The 21,506-nt window shown below is 48.1% G+C and overlaps 1 protein-coding gene across 2 annotated transcripts in view; it reads left to right on the top strand.

Moving 5' to 3' along the window:
- Positions 1 to 20,394, top strand: part of SPECC1L (sperm antigen with calponin homology and coiled-coil domains 1 like) — a 143,398-nt gene extending 123,004 nt beyond the window's left edge. For both annotated transcript variants that reach the window (XM_043557898.1, XM_043557899.1), the window contains exons 14-16: positions 15,044 to 15,160; positions 15,990 to 16,049; positions 17,745 to 20,394. In XM_043557898.1, coding sequence (XP_043413833.1) covers positions 15,044 to 15,160; positions 15,990 to 16,049; positions 17,745 to 17,834 — 267 coding nt within the window. In that variant the 3' untranslated portion in view covers positions 17,835 to 20,394. The remainder of the gene's footprint in view (positions 1 to 15,043; positions 15,161 to 15,989; positions 16,050 to 17,744) is intronic.
- Positions 20,395 to 21,506: the final 1,112 nt, after the last annotated feature.

Below are 21,506 nucleotides of genomic sequence, written 5' to 3'. Positions count from 1 at the left end.
AATAATGATGACATTTATTTAGCTCATAAATCTACAGTTTGGATGGGGCTTAGTGGGGACGGCTCATCTCTGCTCCCTTCAACTTCATCTGAGGCTCCCGCTCTCGTTTCTGGTGGCTGATGGTTGCCGAGATTTTCCCTGGGTCAGGACTAGAAGCCCACATTGCAGCCTCTCCATGTGGATTGGGCTTCCTCACAGCCTCCTACCCTGTGTTCCAGGGTAAATGTCCCAAGAGAGAGATGGGCAGAAGTCCCCTCACTTTTTATGACCTAGTCTTGGGAGTCATGTAGCATCTCTTCTGTCACATTCTATCTGCCAAGGCAGTCACAAAGGCCTGCCCAGTTGTAAGGGGAAGGGAGATAGATTCCGCCCCTTGATGGGATGCAGTAAAGTTCTGGAAAAGATTTAGGGTCAGATATATTGCTATGGCCTTTTTTGAAAAATCCAATGTGCTGTTGTCTTATTTAAGTAGAGAACCTAATAATGTGACACTAACCTGCCAGAACCTTATATTTTTTAATGTTTTGTTTACTTATTTAAGAGAGAGAGAGAGAGGGAAAGAGGGAGACTGAGAATCCTAAGCAGGCTCCCGTGCTGTCAGCACAGAGACTGATGTGAGGCTTGAACCCATGAACCATGAGATCATGACCTGAGCTGAAATCAAGAGTCGAATGCTTAACTGACTGAGCCACCCAGGTGCCCCTATAATGGTATTTTTAAAAACATTGCCTCACAGGTAAGAGGGAACCTGGGTAGAGTAGTGACAGTCTGGCAAAGAAGTCTACCTTATGAAAGCTGAATTGCATTTGTCTCTACAGTCATGTGTAGCAAATTACCTAGAGCCCTGAGAACTCAAGGACATGACTCTGCCTTCTCAGAGCTGGCCCAGGGTGTCTTGTAGCAGAGTCACTTGGATTGTATCTGGTCATGCTGTGGTTTAACCCCGGACTACATTCAGTTACAGCACTCTGAAACGCTGGGGATAAAGAAAAAGCTTAAAAATGGAGAGAACTGGGGCACCTGGGTGGCTCAATTGGCTAGGTGACCGACTTCAGCTCAGGTCATGATCTCACAGTTGGTGGGTTCAAGCCCCGCATTGGGCTCTGTGCTGACAGGTCGGAGCCTGGAGCCTGCTTCCAATTCTGTGTCTCCCTCTCTCTCTGTCCCTCCCCCACTAGATCTTTCTCTCTCTCTCTCTCTCAAAAATAAATAAACATTAAAAAAACAATTTTTTTTTTTAAATGGAGAGAACCTAGGCACCACCTAAATGTGTTTGTGGCCCTGAGATTGCTTTAGAAAAACAGATGCATTGAGGCGCCTGGGTGGTTCAGTCGGTTAAGTGTCCAACTCTTGATTTCGGCTCAGATCATGATCTTGTCACTGTTTGTAAGATTGAGCCCCGCATTGGGCTGGCTCTGCACTGTCAGCTTGGAGCCTGCTTAGGATTCTTTCTCCGTCTCTCTCTCTCTCTCTCACGCTCTCACTGCTTCTCCCCTGCTAGTGCTTTCTCTTTCTCTCAAAAATAAACATTAAAAAAAAAAAGGATGCATTGAGGTAGAATTGACACATAATAAATTGCACATATTTAAGGTTTACAGTTTGAGTTTTGACATACCTATGCCTGTGAAACCGTCCCCACACATGGTAAGCATATCGATCTCCACAGAAGATTCCATATGCCTCTTTGTATCCCCTTCATCCTGCCTTTCCCTGCCTCCTCCACAATCCCCAGGCGACCACGATTTGCTGTCACTGTATAGTGTCTGCATTTTTTATAATTTTGTATAAATGGGATCATAGCGTGTACAATTTGGGGAGAGTTCTGGCTTCTTTCACTTGGCATTATCCTTAGCATAATGATTGTGAGATTTACTCAATACTGTGTGTATCAATAATTCACTTCCTTTTTTTGTTCTGAAGAGCAAGTCCGTTTCATGGACATATCACCATTTGTTTATCCATTCAGCTGTTGCCAGACATTGGATTGTTTCCAGCTATTGCTTATAAGTGAGGCTCTTGTGGGCATTCGTGTGCAGGTCTTTGTGTAAACATCTGAAAGTGGGTTGGCTAGACCATGTGGTTGGTGTAGGTGTTACTTTTTTTTTAATGTTTATTTTTGAGAGAGAGTGTGAGTGGGGGAGGGGCAGAGAGTGAGGGGGGACAGAGGATCTGTAACAGGCTCTGCACTGACAGCAGTGAGCCTGATGTGGGGCTCAAATTCCCAAACTGTGAGATCATGACCTGAGTTGAAGTCGGACGTTCAACCAGCTGAGCCACCCAGAGGCCCGGTGTCATTTTTTAAGAAGCCACCAGACTGTCTTCCAAAGTGGCTGTACCATCAGTGCACAAGAGTTCCAGTTCCTGTACATCTTCACCGAGACTGTGTGGTCAGCCTCCAGCCGTTCTGATAACTGTGTGGTGATATCTCCTCATGGTTTTAATTTTCCTATTGCCTGGGAACCAGTGCTGTTGAGCATCTTTCTGTGTGCTTGTTTGACATCCATGTGTCTTCTTCAGTGATGTGCCCAGGCACAGCTAGAATGGTCATTAAATACAAGGAAGGATATGATGCAGTCTAGAGCATGACCTTTGCCCTCAAGAAACTCTCAAAATTATTTCTGAGACATAATAGTATTTACAGGCCTTTAAAAAGTATGCCGTTTCCTGGGCATAATTGTAACCTTTTTTATGACTCAGATTTGTAATCATAAGCATTCATGACTGTTCTGTGTAGAATCCAGTTTTGAGTGGCCTTTATACTTCTGCTGCATCGTATCCCTCCTTAGGACCCTCAACCCTATTTGGCTGCATCCTAATTAGTGTTTTTTACCAAGACACCCACAAAAAGTGCCTGTAACCAACTTGCATGCAAAGCAAAACCAGAAAAATAAGTATGGGGTCAGGAGTAAAGTGCCACACACAGGACAGGGCCCCAGTGGAATTCAGGCTCATCCCCTCCCCTGTGACAACACCGTCATTTTCTCCCACTGGTGGTATCTGGTTGTATCTGGTTCAGAGTGTAAAGCGTTTCACCATTTCCTTCACATTTACTGCACCAGTGGGAAGGTAAGTAAACCATTGAGTTAGGGTTATAAGAGGGTGGTTCCACAGGTGTGATACCTGTTTTTGGACATTTTGCCATTTTCCTTCTGCCAAAATGGTACCTTATAGGTGTAGAAACAAATCCCTGACAGATTTAGAAGAACCGTTCCTGCTGTAAGCAGTAAGATAAGTTCATCTTAAGGTGGGCACACTATGTGGAGCAATTCTTTCCTGAGATCATTTCCTTCCCAAGCTGCTGCACTACCATAGCCACTTCACATCCAGGCTGCCTTGTACTTCAGTGTCCTGAGTCAGACCAGATATATGCCCTATGATTTCAGAAAGGGAAGTGCTGTGCCAAGGAAGGTCAGTAGTCTTTCTAGGCTCACATTCTGTCTGGGCGTGCATCAGAAGGTGCACCTGAACGTGAGTGCTCCCTGAAATGTGAGTGCTCGGTACTCACCGGGAGGATAACAGTATATCCAGATGGGCAACTTCCTAACTGGGGCTTGCCACGAATGCAGCGGTCTGAATCTTTGCTCTGCATGGAATTAATAGTATCCTGTAGTCTCTGTGTAGTAGTATCCTTTTTTGCATAAATCACATTTTTCAAATTTAAGGTGTTTGGATGAGTCTAGGTATACTTTGTATCTGTCCTTTATGCTTTATAAGTGCTGGCTTCTAGCAGCCCTCATGTTTAGAAGCTGAAGCTTTTTTTTTTTTTTTCTGAGAGAGCAGGAAGGGGCAGAGGGAGAAGAGAGAGAGAATCTTAAGCAGGCTCCACACTCAGCTCAGAGCCTGATGTGAGCTCCATCCTGGAGCTCATGACCTGAGCCAAAATCAAGAGTTGGATGATCAACTGACTGAGCCACCCAGGTGCCCCTGAAGCATTTTTTTTTTTTTTAAGACCTACCTCTATACTGAAGCTTTCCGATACTCTGGATTTTTTTCCCTTGAATTTCTCTGCTTTTCCTCAGAGTTTTCTTTTTTTCTTTCTCAGCCCCACTCAGTTTTCTTAAACAAGCATGTTATTCAGCAAACCTTCGTGGAGTGCCTGAAGAGGGTGCTAGCTTTTGAGTTCAGTGCTTGGCAAAGAACACTCCCGAGAGAGGGAAACAAAGTCATGTAAGTGCTATCTATTTGCAGTAGGCACAGGGGAGACGTGTGACAGAAGTCCATGTGGTTGTCACAGAGCCATCAGATCTTCCCTGGCCCAGATGGTAGGTGTCCTGAAGTCCCAGGGTGTGAACTAGAAGAGAGGGACTCGGAACCAGTGTGGCTGGCTTCTGGTACTCCGGGGATTTTCCTGGGTTGGGGACAGAATCTCTTGCCTTATGCTTATTTGTGGTTTAGAAGGTGGAATCAGCACCATCTTGGGGGAGGTGGGAGAAGGGGACGGGATATGCCAAACTCTAGCAGAGGGAGCTGTTCTGTGTACCTCATAGACTCTGTCTTATTAAATCCTCATAATTGTGTATCTTTCCCATTTTGTATATGAGAGAATGGAGACTCTCTGAGGTAAATTATGCTCCCCCAGTCTTGTAGCTAGCTAGTAGTAGGAAGTGGCCCTGACATTCAAAGCCCAGGTCTGTGGGATTCTAAAACCCATGGTATCTCTGTCACACCACTCTCTCTTCAGTGATGATCTATAAGAGCTGTGGCTTTCAAATCAGTGTAAAGAATTTCTTAAGACTTAAAATGGAGGAGCAGTCAGGCTTGCAAGGTAAAGAGCTTCCGTTCTGTCACCAGAAGGTTCTGAAGAGCCTTTTCTCAGAGAAGGCATTTGAACAGGGTTTTGGTGTGAGCCATGGCTTCTTACATTGGGCAGCCTTCACTACCCAGATTGCCCTGCATCTGTCTGTTTCAGAGCCTGAGTACAAAATTGGTAGCACTTGTCCTAAGGATAGACTAAAGGAGGCCATCCCAAAGATATTGTGGAATGCCTCATTTTCTTCCTCTCAAACACAAGTATTCTCAGGGAAGCCGTTGGGAAGGTTAGGATGAGGAGATGAAGCTTCTCTCCTCCTTTGCCAAGCAAGCCCTTCCCCAGAGCACACACCATGGTAAATGTTGCTTGAGGATTTCTGTGCGTGTCTCCTTTAGTTCAAATTGCATTTTGATGAGTAATAACCTCTGCCAAAGCTAAACTAAATCTAGAAAAGGCAGGACTGATTCCTAAGCTGCTCATAAGACTGCTCATAATATGCCCAGGACAAGTAGGACCTAGTCAGCGGCTCTTGCCTACCGTCCCTTCCTAGTGGCAGTTTTCCTGAATTTTCAAAAAGCAGGTATCTTGGCTCCTGTGTGTTCCTCCACAAAAAGTCTCCCTTTGAAGGAGTTTATGGGAAATGTGGGGATATTACTCCCATCTCTTAGGATGACATTTGCTAACTTATTCTGAATTGTTCCCCCAAAATTGGTTCATTTGACTGAAACAATTTATATAGCCCAAAATGTTATTATTATACTAGATTTTGTTTTTGTGAAGCTTCGATACAGTTGGAGCTGTATCCTAGAAATGTGCTTGCTGCTTTGAGCAACATCATTGTGGTTAAATGTAGCTGTCTCACCCACAGAATCATGGCAGTTTCCCTCCTTTGACTTTGGAACAGCCATACAGAGAATGATAGATCAGCTTCCTTTCTAGTTACCATAGTTGCTTGTTTATCCTGGTGGTGAAGGGAACAGGTTGATACCCTGCCTTCTATGTTCAACTACTTGTTTGTAAGAAATTTTTTTAAGTAGGGCTGTAAAAGTTCCCATAAAACCTACTTTGAATCATATTTAAGCAACGTGACTTCCCAGTGAACGCTCTAGGATAAGTTAGTTGCTTATGAGATCTACTTGGTGTATAGAGTTTATTGAGCATGAACTACTTCAGACCATCCGCCAGTTTTTTTGGGGGGGGGGGAGGGTTGAGTTTGTTTTTTGTTTGTTTGTTTTGTTTTGTTGTTTTTACTGTGGTAAAACAGACAAAACCTAAAATTTTCCCGTTCCAGCCATTTTTAAGTCCACAGTTCAGGGGCATTAAGTACATTCACAGTGTTATGCAACCATCACCACTGTGTGGGGTTCCAGAACTTTTCCTCACCCCCAAATGGAAACCCCCATATCCATTAGCAGTCACTCCCTATTCCCACGCCCTGACAGCCACTAATCTGCTTTCTCTGAATCTCAGTAAGTTGGATGTTGAGTATAAATGGAGTCCTACAATATGCGGCCTTTGTGTCTAGCTTTCACCTAGCAGAATGTTTCAAGATTTATCCGTGTTGTAACATGTCAGTACTTCACTTTTTAAACATTTTTTTTAAATTTTTTTTTCAACGTTTATTTATTTTTGGGACAGAGAGAGACAGAGCATGAACGGGGGAGGGGCAGAGAGAGAGGGAGACACAGAATCGGAAACAGGCTCCAGGCTCCGAGCCATCAGCCCGGAGCCTGACGCGGGGCTCGAACTCACAGACCGTGAGATCGTGACCTGGCTGAAGTCGGACGCTTAACCGACTGCGCCACCCAGGCGCCCCAGTACTTCACTTTTTAAAAAAATTTTTTTGTCTTTATTTTTGAGGAGAGAGGAGACAGAGACTGAGACAGAGAGACAGAGTGCAGGTGGGGGAGGAACAGAGAGAGACGGAGACACAGAATCGGAAGCAGGCTCCAGGCTCCGAGCTGTCAGCACAGAGCCCAAAGCGGAGCTCAAACTCACAGACTGTGAGATCATGACCTGAACTGAAGTTGGACACTTAACCGACTGAGCCACCCAGGTGTCCCAGTACTTCATTTTTTTATGACTCAAAAATTTCCGTTGTATGGATATACCACATTGTGTTTATTTTTCTGTTGGTAGACTTTTGTTGGTTGGTTGTTTCCACATTTTGGCTATTGTGAATAATGCTGCTGTGAACATTCCTGGGCAGGTATTAATTTCCACGCCTGTTTTCACTTTTATGTGGATACCTAGAGTGGAACTGCCAGGTTATCTGAGAATTATATGTGTAACTTATTGAGGAACTACCACAGCAGCTACATCATTTTCCATTCCCGTCAGCAGTGTACAATTCTCATTTCTTTACATCCTCGCCAGCACTTGTTATTCAATTTTTTATTTATTTTGAGAGAGACAGAGACAGTGCGACTGGGGGAGGGAGAAAGAACCCAAAGCAGGCTCTGCGCTGCCAGTACAGAGGCCAACACGGGCCTGGACCCATGAAACCGTGAGATCATGACCTAAGCTGAAACCAAGAGTTGGATGCCCAACCAACTGAGCCACCCAGATGCCCCTGTTATTCCGTTTTGTAAAATGACATGTGTTCTATTGGCTATGAAGTGGTAGCTCTTAGTAGTTTTGATTTGCATTTCCCTGCTGCCTAATGGAGTTGAGTGTCTTCTTATGTGTTGTTGGCCATTCATCTGTCTTCTTTGGGTAAATGTCTGTTCAGATCCTTTGCTCGATTTTGCATTTGGGCAGTTGGGTTATTTATCTTTTAGTTGAGTTGTTGAGTTGTAGGTTGTTGGTTTTTTTTTTTTGTGTGTGTGTGTGTGTGTGTGTGTGTGTGTGTGTGTGTGGAAATTTTCAAATACCCACTACAGTAATGAGAGTGGTAAAGTGACCCTGTGCACATGCCCCCTGGGCACAAGTCATTGCACATGGTCCTTGCACTCTCCACCCCCACCTGGAGGTTTCCAGAACAACTCCCAGTCATTTAATGCCCTCTCACATTTAGTTTAAACTTCCTGATTGAATCATGGTTTTTTTTCATTGATTTGTTAGAAATAAGATCCAGATAAGGTTCACACGTTGCATTTGGATAACATACCTCTTTTAAGTCTATTTTAATTGTAAAATTCACCCCCGTTTTTTTTCCTTTCAGTTTGTCCTCTTGAGGGAAGTGGATCATGTATTCTATAGAGTTCTACATTTTAGGTTTTGCTGACTACATCTCTGTGCTGCTCTCCCTAGTATAAGTTGGAAAATAGAACTACAGGTTAGATCTGGTTCCGGTTCCAGGTTTTGGCAGAAACACCTCAGTTGTGGAGTTGTGTCCTGCCCTTTCAGATAGAGCAGAGCAGGACTGGCTCTGTGTTTCTGAGATGGTCCTGGCCACTCATCATCACTGTTGCCAAATGGTACCATTCCATTTCTGTCAGTCACTCCTGCTTCTTTGGAATTCCTCTTCACAAACTCTTTCATCAGCTGTTTAATTGCTTTGACATCCAGTTTGGTCGGGGAAGTTCCATCCGGTGCTTGATCCTCTCCCTTGGTTTCCCAGCCCTCAAGACTGTGAGTGGTTTCCAAGCTGGGCTGGGTGTGCTTCTGTGAGCATCATCATGAACTCCCGGATTTCACCTTTTAAATGTTCCCATCCACTGCATTTCCACCGCTGTCAGTCTTTAGATCAGTGGTCCTGACTCAGGTGATCTGGGGACCTTTAACGAAAATAACGTCCAGACAACTGGGTCAGCCTCTCTGGGGTAGAGCTGAACATGTGGCCTTGGAAAGGCCTTGCACATGATTCTGATGCACAGTGAAGATCAAAGGTCCTTATTAGAAGCCCCTCCCTGACAAGTGGCACGAGCTGCAGGGCCCTGTCTTCAGGGTTGCTGGTTCCTTCCTTCCTCCCTCTTTACCACGTAGTCCCAAGACTGGACTCCATGGTGAGCAAGCCTCATGGATATATGCTGCCCTCCTTCCCTCCCCTCCCCTCTCTTCCCCTCTCCTTCTCTGACCTGGAGCAGAGAGAGCTTAGCTAAACTTCAAAAAGGAGAAAGCACTAAGGTCCCCAGGACACGTCCCTTAGATCTGCAGCCAGAGTGGGCCTGCCAGTTCACACCGTGGCAGCCCTGGGCACCAAGCAGGCTTTTGCTGGTTACATCCAGGGTCTTCTGGGGCCCTCCGTGTTTAACACTACCAGCAATGGTAAATACTGTCTCTTGATGTTTTTTCCCTCTATTTTATTTATTTGTTTGTTTGTTTAAGTTTTTATTTTTAAGTAATCTCTACACCCAGTGTGGGGCTTGAACTCACGACCCCGAGATCAAGAGCCTCATGCTATTTAGACCTCACATCCCCCTACCATACCACATATTTAAAGGTACCCTCTCCTGCCTGCCTCTCTCAGGTTTCCACACACCCTCCAGAACTTGACCTATGGCCTGGGGCTGAGGCACCTTGGGCAGGGTTGGTTTTGTTTGTAATTCACTTGTATCTCCTGAAGGCTGGGCTGTGACCCCCAGCAGGTAGCATTCCCAGCATCTTCAGTCGCAGGAAGGACCTGGCCTCTCTGTGTTTGGCTGTGATCCCACTCTTCCACAGTTGAGACGGGCATAAGGAAATTGGTGTGAGCAGAGAGATGAATCATGGTATTTGGCTTTTTGCCCTGTGCCCATAAAAGTGGCATTTCCTTAAATAGATCAGAACCTTAATAACTATTTAAAGAACATGTAGAATTTGGGGGTGTATTTTATGGCCCTTAATTAAGCTTCAGACCAATTAAAACATTTTAAGATGTTTTATGACACTTTTTAATTTTTTTCTGTGGAGATTTTGTGTAATTTTTTCGCTCTCTTACTCCACCCCTCAACTCTCAGTGCATACAAACACACACCAAAGTGGGGCTACCTGAAGGCCACAGACAAAGGACAGCATCATATCTAAGTCACAGGAGCAGGAGAGGGCTTCTGGCCCAGGTCAAGAATTGAATGAGTGGGAAGCACCCAGCCAATCCTATGGAGGGGCGTGAGGGTGTTAGGTGTCTGGTCTGAATTTTTATGATAGTGAAAAGGACAACAGATGGGCCTGTAAAGCAGGCCACGTCCATCTGCCCCATCAGATCTCTTAGTGGACTTTTCCTGGATGGGAGGACGTGTGCCTGTGGGAGAAAATGCAACAAAGTGCCTCATTTGAGTCTGTGCTGAATGCTTTCTTGAACTTTTGTTCTGGCACGTATCATAAGCCTCTCATTTTTGTCCACCTAATCCAAACATAGACTTCTCTAGAAAAGTAGAACAGTCCTGAATTGACCTGAAAACTGAATGCAAAATCTGAATTCATTAAGTAGAAACTTGCATTATAGGGGCACCTGAGTGACTCAGTTGGTTGAGTGTCTGACTTCGTTCGGCTCAGGTCATGATCTCACAGTTCGTGGGTTGGGGTCCTGCGTCAGGCTCTGTGCTGACCGCTCAGAGCCTGGAGCCTGCTTCAGATTCTGTGTCTCCCTCTCTCTCCCTTTTTCTGCTTGTGCTCTCTCTCTTTGTCTCTCAAAAATGAATAAACATAGGGGGCGCCTGGGTGGCTCAGTCGGTTAAGCGTCTGACTTGGCTCAGGTCATGGTATCATGGTTCGTGGGTTTGAGCCTGTGTCGGGCTCTGTGCTGAGCCTGGAACCTGCTTCAGAGTCTGTGTCTCCCTCTTTCTCTGCCACTCCCCTGCTCGTGTTGTCTTACTCTCAAAAATAAATAATAAACATTTAAAAAAATGAATTAAAAATGAATAAACATTAAAAAAATTTTTGTTAAAGAAACTTGCATTGTAATTACTACTGTATGTCTCTATTTTTGTAATTACTACTTCTGTGTCTCTGTTTTAAAAACAAAATTGGGGGCACCTGGGTGGCTCAGTCAGTTGAGAATCCAGCTCTTGATTTTGGCTCAGGTCTTGATCCCAGGATCGTGGGATCAAGTCCCTGCTTAAGATTCTCTCTCTCTCCTTCTGCCTCTCTCCTCCACTTGTGCTCTCTCTGTCTCTAAAATAAAAAATTAAAAATTTTTTAAAAAGAAAAAGAAAACTGTTTCCTTCTTAGCTTATTAGTGTCAGTACCTGTGAATAGTGAACAGTAAGAAGAGCACTGGTGTGTGTATTCCCTGAAAACATCGTGCTTTGGGCTTTAAGAATAGTTCATTTTATAGGTATTGGCTGGCCTGCTGAAGAAGCCATCCATGTAGGAGTCAGGGCACATCCAGGGGGGAAGGCCCTTGATCCTACCACAGCCCCTGTGGTAATCTGTAAGGTGTAAATGGCCCTTCTGTCCAGGGAGAAGTGCACTTAGGTTTTACAGTCAAGGACTTCCCTTATGCACTGAAAATGCCACTTTTTGAAAATAGAAGGTCCATCCCTAGACATCCTTTGTGAAATAAACATGCCAAAAAGTATATCTGTGAAAGTCCTAAGGCTATTACAGATAACTTTGTGACGAGGTGGCTTCTTAAGCCTAAATTAATAGCCCTCAAAATTAAGAGCTCCAGAGAGGAAGCCAGCAGAACTTTCCTGTCTTCCCATCTGGGTTTTCTAGCACCCTTTTTAGCCTCAGAGAACCAGCTTCATTGTTTATAGACTTTTCCATGTTCAATCTGCATTATTTCACAGTAGAGTGATATCCCAGCCCTGAACATCAAAAACGAACAAGCAGAAGGGCGCCTGGCTCAGTCAGTTAAGCATCTGACTTCAGCTCAGCTCATGATCTCAGTTTGTGAGTTTGAGCCCTGTGTCAGGCTCTGTGCTGACAACTCTGGAGCATGGAACCTGCTTTAGATGGTGTGTCTCCCTCTCTCTCTGCCCTTCCCCTGCTCATGCTGTCTCTCTCTCTCAAAAATAAATAAACGTTAAAAAAAATTTTTTGTTTTTAAATGAATAAGCAGTGAGATTGGGAGCAGAGGGTGCAGGCCCAGCACAGCTGTGGTGGCATGGGGTGATGGCAGCCTTGCCTGAGGCCTGCCTTCTCAGATTTTAGGCTTTTCTCCATTTCCTTTGAAGCACTGGCCTCATTTTCCCCCAGGGTCTCTCTGGAGGGGGTAGGAGATAGAAGGATGGGGACAGGGCATTTGAAGGTCTCACTTGGGTTTCCTGCATGTTGGCCTCAGTGTCCCTGCTGGGTACAGCGCCCAGCCTGGCTCGCCTTCAGCTGGCGGGGACAGTGACACCTGCCAGCCTGCCTGGGTTTGGACTTTGTTTTGATTTGGAAGTTTGGTAGTCAGGTACTTCAAAGTTAACTCCCCCTGCCCTAAAACTCAAGAAGCCATTGTTTCCTCATTGTTTAAATATCTTTGGCATGTTTTGTAAATGAAGTCGCTGCTCTGCCTGGAGGTTCCAGGTTTGAGGTTGGGTTTGTGTTGAGGAAGCTGGGGAAGGCTGGGGTTCCCACAGCTGGGGAACTGGAGCGCAGCAGTTTCCTCTGGAGGTGCTGGGAAGCCAGGCACGTAGGCAGCTCTGCCAGACGCCTGACTTTCAGGAGCTGGAAGAGGGGGCTGTGGCGGCAGGAAGTAGAGATTTGTTTTCCTCCAGAAATGAATGTGACCTCTGGGGGCAAGGGATGGGAGTCCTTAGCAGCCACATGTTGCTGTTGGCCTCCCACAGGCCTTGGACAGTCATTAAGAAGCTTCTCGCCCTGCTGTCCACACAGTGATACTCCGTGCCCTCGGGTCTTTGATCAGGGCACTCGTCATGAGATCTAGTCTGATTTCTGGAGTGTGGATGGGCTTTGGACAGGCCTGAGTTTGAATGACCATGTAGATCAGCTCTGGGACCTGGGCCTCCTTGCGCCCCAGCCTCCTTATCTAAAACTGCTCCCGGGTGATAGAATTAAACTGACACTCAATCCTCCCTGCTACCAGCCCAGCACCTTGGACAGGTCATTTCCCTTCCCTACTTCCAGTTTCCTCCCAGATGGTGCTGGCGCCCCTTGGCTGGCTGCTTCCTGAGATTCATGTGAGATGAAAGCGGCACGTTTGCTGTGGCGGCTCAGCAGTAACTGCAGACACCGCTGGTTGCACGGCGCCCTTAAAGGAGGTGGTGACTGGTATTGTCCCCTGGAGGGGGGCGGGGAGGGGCTGTCGGGAACCGGACAGGCATGCTTATTTGGACTGTGTCTTCGTGGCCAGGAAGTGTGGGGAGTGCAGCACCGAGGCAGGGAAGACCTGCCAGGCCCCAGTCACTGGGGGAGGGTTGGCGGGTGCACTCTTTGAGGCCAAGTCAGATGGCCCTGAAAGCTTACTGCGACCTTCCCTGTGACTCTTGGCAGGTTTGTATCCTTTTGTGCTTTAATCTGGTAATTTCTTTCACCACAGTTTATGAACAATGATTTCAGGCCAGATCAGCGTGACTGGCTGCCCCAAATAATCAGGTTACAGAGGGGAAATGACCTCTGGAATAATTGCCCACAGAGCTGCTGCCTTCTTGACGGCTTGTGTTTGAGTAGAAGCCCCCCCCCCCCCGCCCCCAGAGGGCAGCATTCTGGGTGTCTGCATTCGAGGGCCAGAATTCACTTGGATGATGAAAGCTTATGAAGAGTTCAGCTCCGTGCTCTTCCACACTGCTTGCTGCTTTTGTAAGGAAACTGCCTGAGAGCTGCTGAGTCTGGACTAAGACTGTCTTCCCCGAAGGGCCAGTTGCCAGGCCTGGTCCTGTCCTCCCCACCTGCCCCTCATCCATTCCCCTACTTGGTGTGAGAACCTAACAGTCTGTAAACCAGGGTCAGGGATGGCAAAGTTTGTAAAACTCTGTACGTGTACACATGGTATTCATATTGTTGTGTGATCACTTGTCCCAGGAAGGAGTAGGAACCTGTACCCAGGAACGGGTGGTTTGCCTTCAATAATAAAATGTGGGCTTTCCCAGCCCCCCCAAGAACTAACCCTTGATGCAGTTGAAGTCTGCATGAAAGAACAGTGTGAGCTTAAATAAGAGGTGTTTGGGAAGTGCTCTCTTTTTCAGTTTGTGGCATTTATATAAAGTGTGTGAATTTCCAAAATTTAATGGTGGAGTTTTACTTTCAAAAGGATTCTTGGGGCGCCTGAGTGGCTCAGTCGGGTGAGCATCCAAGTTCGGCTCAGGTCATGATCTCACAGCTCATGGGTTCGAGCCCCACGTCAGGCTCTGTGCTGACAGCTCAGAGCCTGGAGCCTGCTTTGGATTCTGTGTCTTCCTCTCTGCCCCTAACCCACTGGTATTCTGTCTCTGTCTCTCTCAAAAATAAATTAAAAAAAAAAATTTTTTTTAAAGGATTCTTATGGGGTGCCTGGGTAGCTCAGAAGGTTAAGGGTCAGACTCTTGATTTAGCTCAGGTCATGATCTCACGGCTAAGTCCCAAGTCAGGCTCTGGGCTGAGTGTGGAGCCTGCTTAAGATTCATATTCTCTCTCTCTCTTTTTCTCTCTCTCTCTCTCCTCCCCTCCCTCCCTCCTTCCCTCTCTCTCTCCCTCCCTCTCCCTCCCCCTCCTTCCCTCTCTCCCTCTCCCCCTCTCCTTGTCCCTCTGCCCCTCCCCTTGCCCCTCTGCCCCTCCCCCACTCGAGTGAGCATGCTCTTTCTCTCTCTCTCTCTCTCTCTCTCTCTCTCTCAAAAAAAAAAAAAGAATTTTTGCAAGTAAAGGTAAAGGCTACACATTAGCCAAATTGTGTTACCATATAGTCAACTATTCTGAATATGTTACTTTTATGGTTGCAAATAATTATACTATAAATATGGAATGAGAAAGTCGAGGTGATCTGGGAGAAGCGCTGTGGGGACGCACACAGCCCCAGTGTGAATCAGCTCCCAATGTCTCCTAATGCAAGATGGCAGCTGTTGATGTCTTCAGAACACAGGGGTTTTTATGTACTATAAATCTGTGCCTGAGCCCTAATAGGGGAGGTCAGGCTGAATCATAACTTCTCAGCGTAGAACTTTGCTCCCCAGGGCCCCACGATGCTGCAGAACTGCCAGAACAGCGCCCTGTGCCCACTGTTCTTCACGTGAAGAGGAGGTGGCTCAAACGTTTGCCACCAAGGTGGCAGCAATCTGTAGGTGGTGGATAGGATGGAGTGGGGAATTGCTACAAGGCCAGTCACTGACACCTGCTGGTCTTGGGACATGGTCTTGGACATGGTCTTGGGACATGGCCCCTAGCACTCTGTGCTTTCTCCAGAAGCTCCCCCTGCCTGGCATTTGGAGGCCACGTGGCATCTCCTCCTCACCGTCCTCCTCAGAAGATCACAACGTGCGTTACTTACCTGTTTTTCTTCTTTTCCTTCAGAATATTGACATTACAAACTTCAGCAGCAGTTGGAATGATGGGCTGGCCTTCTGTGCTCTCCTGCATACGTACCTTCCGGCCCACATTCCATATCAAGAGCTGAACAGCCAAGATAAGGTAGGCCGGCTGTGGAATGGCCAGCTCCTGGAGTCCTTACCGCATAGGAGAGGCAGAGCCTTCCATTGGCAGGACCCAAGTCACATTGCTGGCTCACAGTGGCCTCATCCCAGCTCAGTTTTGTTCTGGGATTGAGTTATTTGTGCTGAGCCAGCCAGTCCCTGACCAACCTTTCTAGGACATTTGGTGGGTTCAGAATTCCCCAAGTGACAACATTCCCTGTGGGAGCTGTCAGCCTTCCTGGGTGATGATATTTAGAATTGAGGGTTTTACCAAGAACTGGCCACGGAGAACTGCTCAAGGCATGAGCAGTCTGGGCAGGGCTCTCACCACACCAGGCCAGCCTCCCAACAGCCCTGTGCAGTCCGGGTGTCCCACTCAGGGAGGTGCTTGGAGACAGGTTGGGGAGAACCCTCGTCCAGATGGGCACTAGGAGAGGTCCCAGGCCCGAGCCTTCCTCTGGTCCCCTCCTACCCTCAGATAACCCTTGAAGATTTTCCCCTGGGGAGGAAGCTCATTTGACAGGTGTTTCTGATCAGCTTTTGGGGTCCAGGTCCAGGCAGCTCAGGGCTGATGTGTCAGAAGCATCCCTTTTCCACAGCGAGGAAAGAAGGGGCTTGTGGAGATTGCTCTACAGCTGGTCACCAGAGGAGTGGGTGGGCCCTGCGGAGGGGTCGTCGGGGTAGGTGGGGGCTTCAGGAGCTCCAGTGTAGGTTTGTTCTGGCACCAAGTGGAGGTGGCTGTCCATCTTCCCCGGCAGCACGGGTAGTGCAGGTTGCCTTCCTCCTGGCCTCGCTTGTCCACTCCAGTCACATAGTTTCTTTTACAGCGAAGGAACTTCACCCTGGCCTTTCAGGCAGCTGAGAGCGTCGGCATCAAATCCACACTGGTGAGTCACTGGCAGGCCCATTCTTTTGTTTGGAAGAGCTTCCTTCTCATTAAGAGAGTTCCTGGGTGGCTACTGGGCGAGACAGGGGTCCACACGGGCCCTGGCCGGCCGAGTGAGCATCCTGCCAGAGGGGCCCCGGCAGGGGTTTCACCTCAGTCCTGTGGGCGCTTTGTGTGTCCTGAGGAAGCACCTGAGGTGGGTGGAGTCATCTTGACCACAGCCCCAGCGACTTTGACTTCCTTAGAGTCACCTTTTTCAGGTGAATCTCATGACAATAACATGTCATTGTCAGAGATGCATTCCTGTGGGTTTGTCTGCCTTTTGTCATGCTAGGGGGAGAGGACGTGAGTGCAATTTGAGGAAGGAGACTTTAGAGGTGGAGCAGGTATGCCACGCTTCACAAGTGCTGTGGCAAATGCCACTCACAGTGTGAGAAATGAGTTGTAGGGAACCCACATTTCAGGGTCATTAGGCCTCTGCTCAGTGCCCGCAGTAGCTCAAACCACACATGCTTCTGTCAGAGCTCTCACCTTGTCACCATGTCTGACTTTCTGAAGAAAATACTGCGTCCAGATGCAAAGCCAGTCCTTCCACACCTAGAGACACTTTCATTATATATATATAAACTCTACTGAGGTGTTTGTCCAGGGCGCCCATCTTGAGATTTCCATAGAGTAAAGAGCCCTGTGGGACTGGGTCAGGGACTCAAGGGCACCCCTTACCCTCATTTGTAACAGTTGGATGGTTTTGAAGAAGTGTTTACATTCATATTTACCCCACAGGAGTGTTCGTGTAAAGTCCCAGAAGTTGTATCTTCTGAATTGACAGAAGTATGTCCTCTATTCAGCTGTACAGAGAGAAAGAGAAATTACCATTATTGAAATGTTTCCCGTTAGCTGGGTATTTTATATCACATGTAAAGTACTAACATATAAAAAGCTGTCCGTTTCCCCACCCTAAAGAGCTTTTAGTCAAGATCTTACATTGAACAAACGTATTTTCTTTTTTCTATACCACCATTGGGTGGCCCGTTCCATTGTGCTGGCTGTGGCAACATGTTCTGTGTCCCTCACCCGTGGTTCCACGGGTTCTCTTGAGCATGGCTCCCCTGAAAAGTCATGGATGTTCTTCAGCAACAGTGAAACTCTTTTGGGGTCTTGTAGTCATATATCCAAGTCTTGGGTTTCATCAGCTGGCATCTCACAGATCACTGATATTATGCAGGATACAGTTAGAGAACAGTGTCTTTGATGATTTCAGATGGTTGCCATGGTGAAGGACATTGGAAAGTTGAGTTCTGGGAGCCCTGGGCCCACAGAGACTCTCTCAGGACAGAGACTAGGGTGAGAAGGGCTCTCAGAAGCCACCATGTGGAGGGGTTTAAAAGAGGTAGGCAGAGAGCAAGGCCCCAAAGAAGACAAAAGCCAGCCTTGGAGGGCTGTGGCCGGGAGCAAGGGCACCCCGGTGTGGGACTCTGGGGTAGGGCTCGGGCACAGACAGGCAGCTCAGGGACCATGCTGACACTTCACAGGCACACTTGGTAGCGATGGAGCAGGCATCTTGGCCAGGCCTTTGGTGGGTATGATCAAGCTTAGCCCAGAGTTGAAGCCCCCTACCCCAGCTGTGGGGGGAGCCTGTTGGGATGGGCCCAGAGGTGACCTGGGATTCTAAGCAGGTCTCTTCCTTCTCCGCCAGGACATTAATGAAATGGTCCGGACCGAGCGGCCTGATTGGCAAAGCGTGATGCTTTACGTGACAGCAATCTACAAGTACTTTGAAACCTGAGCACACCAGAAGGACTCTCCCCATTACCAAGTGACACCAACGCCATTAGCTATGCACCCCGTAAAGCTTTCAGCGACTCTCTGGGCTGCCCCGCAGCGTGTGAGCCTTCAGCTGGGGCCTCTGAGTTGGGAGAACTCAGGCGTCTGTGGCCCACGGCTCACACTGGGCTCCTCGCACATGACCTGTCGGGTCAGAGGTCGGCGTGGGCTCAATGCACATCACACACGCTGTTTGCTGCGGAGTTTTTTTTCTGAAGAGAATATTGAACTATTTTAGTGCTGCGGGGTGTAAAAAACGACTCACGCACAGCTAAACTTGGGGAAGGGGGTGAAATGATGTGGGCAGCTCACAGGGGGTTAATGAAAGCTTTAGCTGCAGCTCTTCTGGACTCCTTGCCAGCACAGGTTCTGTCACCGGGGAGAACCGGGCAGGGAAGTCGGCACCTGGCAGAGATGGCTGGGTGAACAGGCCACGGCCCTGGACGTGGGCTCAGTTTCAAGGAGTGCATCCCATGGCAGTGGGATGGCCACCGCTTCCGGGTGACAGGGCTGTCCTGGCCCGTGTGATTTAAGTGTTTGCAACTTGAGCTAACAAATGATTGCGACTCAAGTTCCTGGCTCAAAGGGTCTGCTGCTGCTGAATGGTTGGTTTTGCTGCTGGGTCCCCCTTGTCACGCCTCTGCCGACCTGTCCTTCAGCCTTGAAGGCTTCAGCTGGGCTTGGAAACCCAGCTCTGGCATTAGGTTTCTGGACAAAAGAATTGGTCAAAAGGAGTTCTGGTTAAAAAAATTTTTTTTTCTTATGAGCAATATTGGGGGGAAAAGCTCCTGTTCTATTAGTACCAAAGTTAAATTTGTTTAGTGAACGTAGAGCTAAAACACAAAATCTGGACATTAGCCTGGTGAAAGCCAGAAATGAAGTCGGACGTAGCAGGAGAAAAAGCTAAACAGCTGGAGGGAGCCCAGACAGTGTAATTTAAAGTCACTCTGAGTCACTCAGACGAAATCCTCCTAGGCAAGAATTTAAGGAAGTGCCTTAACTCTCCTTGCAAGGAGGGTCTTGGAGGCCACTGCATCCACAGCTACAGCAGATGTCTTCAGGGCTCGTGACATGCAGCCCAGCGATGGAGTTGGTCCCCTGCCACACCACCTTCCAGGTTCCGAGTGACAGGCAGCCGCACCAGCACCTCTTCTGTGCAGCGGAACCAAAGCCTTATCATGAGGTGTCCTGGTGAGATGACTCTCAGACTGGGACTCAGCCCTTCTTGGGAACAGGGAGCCTGCATCTCATGTGTGCCTAACATAGTAGCTGTTGGTTTAAACAGTGTCAAGACCTGTTGCTTCTAGAACACAGCTGTGTTTGGCACCTGCAAAGCAGCATGAGGAAGAGTAGCCACCAGTGGAAGTAGGATCACTGCCCCAATCACAGGATGCGAAGAAGGTGCCCAGCCAACACATGGGCCGAGGGTTCTGCGTTCAAGTGTGGTGTTCCTGACTAGGACTTGACATGTCTGTAGCCTAGAGAAGAATGTGGTTATTGTGAAATGGGCTGTGTGTTGTGTGCATGTGGCCTGCTGGCCCACAGTCACGTGGCTGGTAAGTGCCCATCAGCCCTGCCCAGAGGTCCTAACCTGCTGCCCCAACTGGAGGCTCTTTGTGAAATGCCTATTTTCAGCTAAGGAAGGAGAGGTCAGCAGAGTCCAGCCCCAGGGCACGCTGGAAGACCCTGGGAGATGGTACCTGTCTCAACCTTCCTGACGAGGTTCTATTCTGATTTCTGTTGCTCTGTTGACAGTTGCCCTGTGCTGTCACAGGAGGGACTGTTAGGTGAGAACGAATTGTTTTTCAGTGTCTTTCCACTTGGTCTTTCTGAGTTCCACTTTGTCTCTCATTCGCCCTCATGGAAGCCTGTGCTCCTGTCTGGACCCAGTATGTCCGATTTGCGGCCATGTTTTTGTTTATTTATTGTGTTGGGGGTGCTTTTTTGTTCTGTGAAGGAAAAGATTTCCCTGGATCTGCAGTTCACACATCTGTCCCTTCCTAGCCAAGCGAGCCAGCCCTGGCAACTCATGCTGGTAGGCATGGGGCTGTGCTCACAAGGCTGCCAGTGGGGTCAGTGACAGGGCAGAGGGTGGCCGTGGGGAGTGCCAGGACCAGTCCCACCTGTTTAAAGGCCCATTTCTGTCTCTCTGACAAGAAGCTGTGCAGGGGTGTCTGGCCGGCCTGCCCACATCTGCATGTGGGTTCACAGGTGAGAAGATTCTAGAAGCGTGATTTTTGCTTTTTCTAATAGGATTCTTTTTATGATGTTGGCTTTATAGGATAATTCTAGATGGTCATACATACCTAAAAGTGCTACTGTGAGGTGCTTTTAGTCCAGTGGCACTTGACCTGAAGCCTCCAGGAAGTCATTTTGCCTCTTCTCCCTTCAAGCACAAGCTTTACTGCAAAAGGGCCAGTTACATTTCTGTATCCCTCAACCATGGGCTTCTGCTGATTGACAATACTTTTTTATTTTGTTCTATGAAATATTCTCGAATGTATTAAAATTGCTGAAAGACATCAGGCTTGGGCTTTTCTAGCTCGACATTTCCAGCTGCCCCTCTGACATGTGTGAACAGGACCCTTGAAGCCTCCTGGGACTGGCTTTTGGCAAGAGGAGGGCACCGGAGCCCAGGCTCTGTCCCCTTTATCTCCCCGTCCCCTTCAGCTCATAGGCCAGGAAGCATTGTGGGGAAAGGACCTGAGGGACGGAGGAGGTGTGTGATAGGTCCCACCCTGGGCTGCTGTGCAGAGCCACCAGGCATGACCAAGTGCCCGGGCCTGAGACAAGGGTGGCCCTGGGACCACTGAGATTGTGTAACAGATACCAAGACCCCAGAAGCACAGTCTAAGTTGCCCTACAAGAACAGAAGCCCTGGCATTCCCAAGCTGTAGCCCAGACATGTGCTGTTCTGGGAAACAAAGTGGGGGGCAGGGTGCCTTGGCTTGGAGATTTTGTTATTGTTTTTTTTAGCAATGCATCTTCTTGGAGATAATTTTCAGAATATATAAAATTATAGAGAAACAAAAAATCGATAATTATACTACTCAGAGGCAACCAAACCAGTCAAGCCTTATTTTTGCTGTGTATCTTGTGTGGAATGATGATGAATCCACAGAGTGCAGCCCAGAACAACACCGGGTCCTATCACATTGCACATGTAACATGTCACATGCAGAGGGTCCCGTGGGGCTGCCTCCTGCCGGACACTCAGTGACCTAGGAGGCCCTTCCTGGGCCTGAGACCCCGCTCCCCAGGGTCAGCATCTGTCCAGTAACTGAACACACACCTGGGGAGCCCCAGAGGCCACGGTCTGAATTGAGGTATGTCCTATGAGTGCTCAAGAGTCCCCTAAACAGTGCTGATAGCCATGAGTGTCCATTGCGGCCCAGCTTCCAGAGTGTAGCACCCAAGCCCTTGGGTTCCAGGGCTGGGCGTGGGAAGGACTGAGCTAGGACTGGGTGTGTTTCCAGCTTCTCCCCACTCACCAGCTGTGGGGCCTGGGGTGAGCTTGTGTGTTTCGCTGTGGTGGTTCTGCTGTGATTGGTAGGAGGGGTGATGCCACCCAGCACCCCTGGGCAAAGGGACAGCACAGGCTCCCTCAGCTGCTACCCCTTAGGTGTGGGGGCTG

This window comes from Prionailurus bengalensis, chromosome D3 (genome assembly GCF_016509475.1).
Source record: "Prionailurus bengalensis isolate Pbe53 chromosome D3, Fcat_Pben_1.1_paternal_pri, whole genome shotgun sequence".
Lineage (NCBI taxonomy): Eukaryota > Metazoa > Chordata > Mammalia > Carnivora > Felidae > Prionailurus > Prionailurus bengalensis.
Note: the sequence above shows the minus strand (reverse complement) of the source record. Positions and strands in the feature narration are given on the sequence as shown.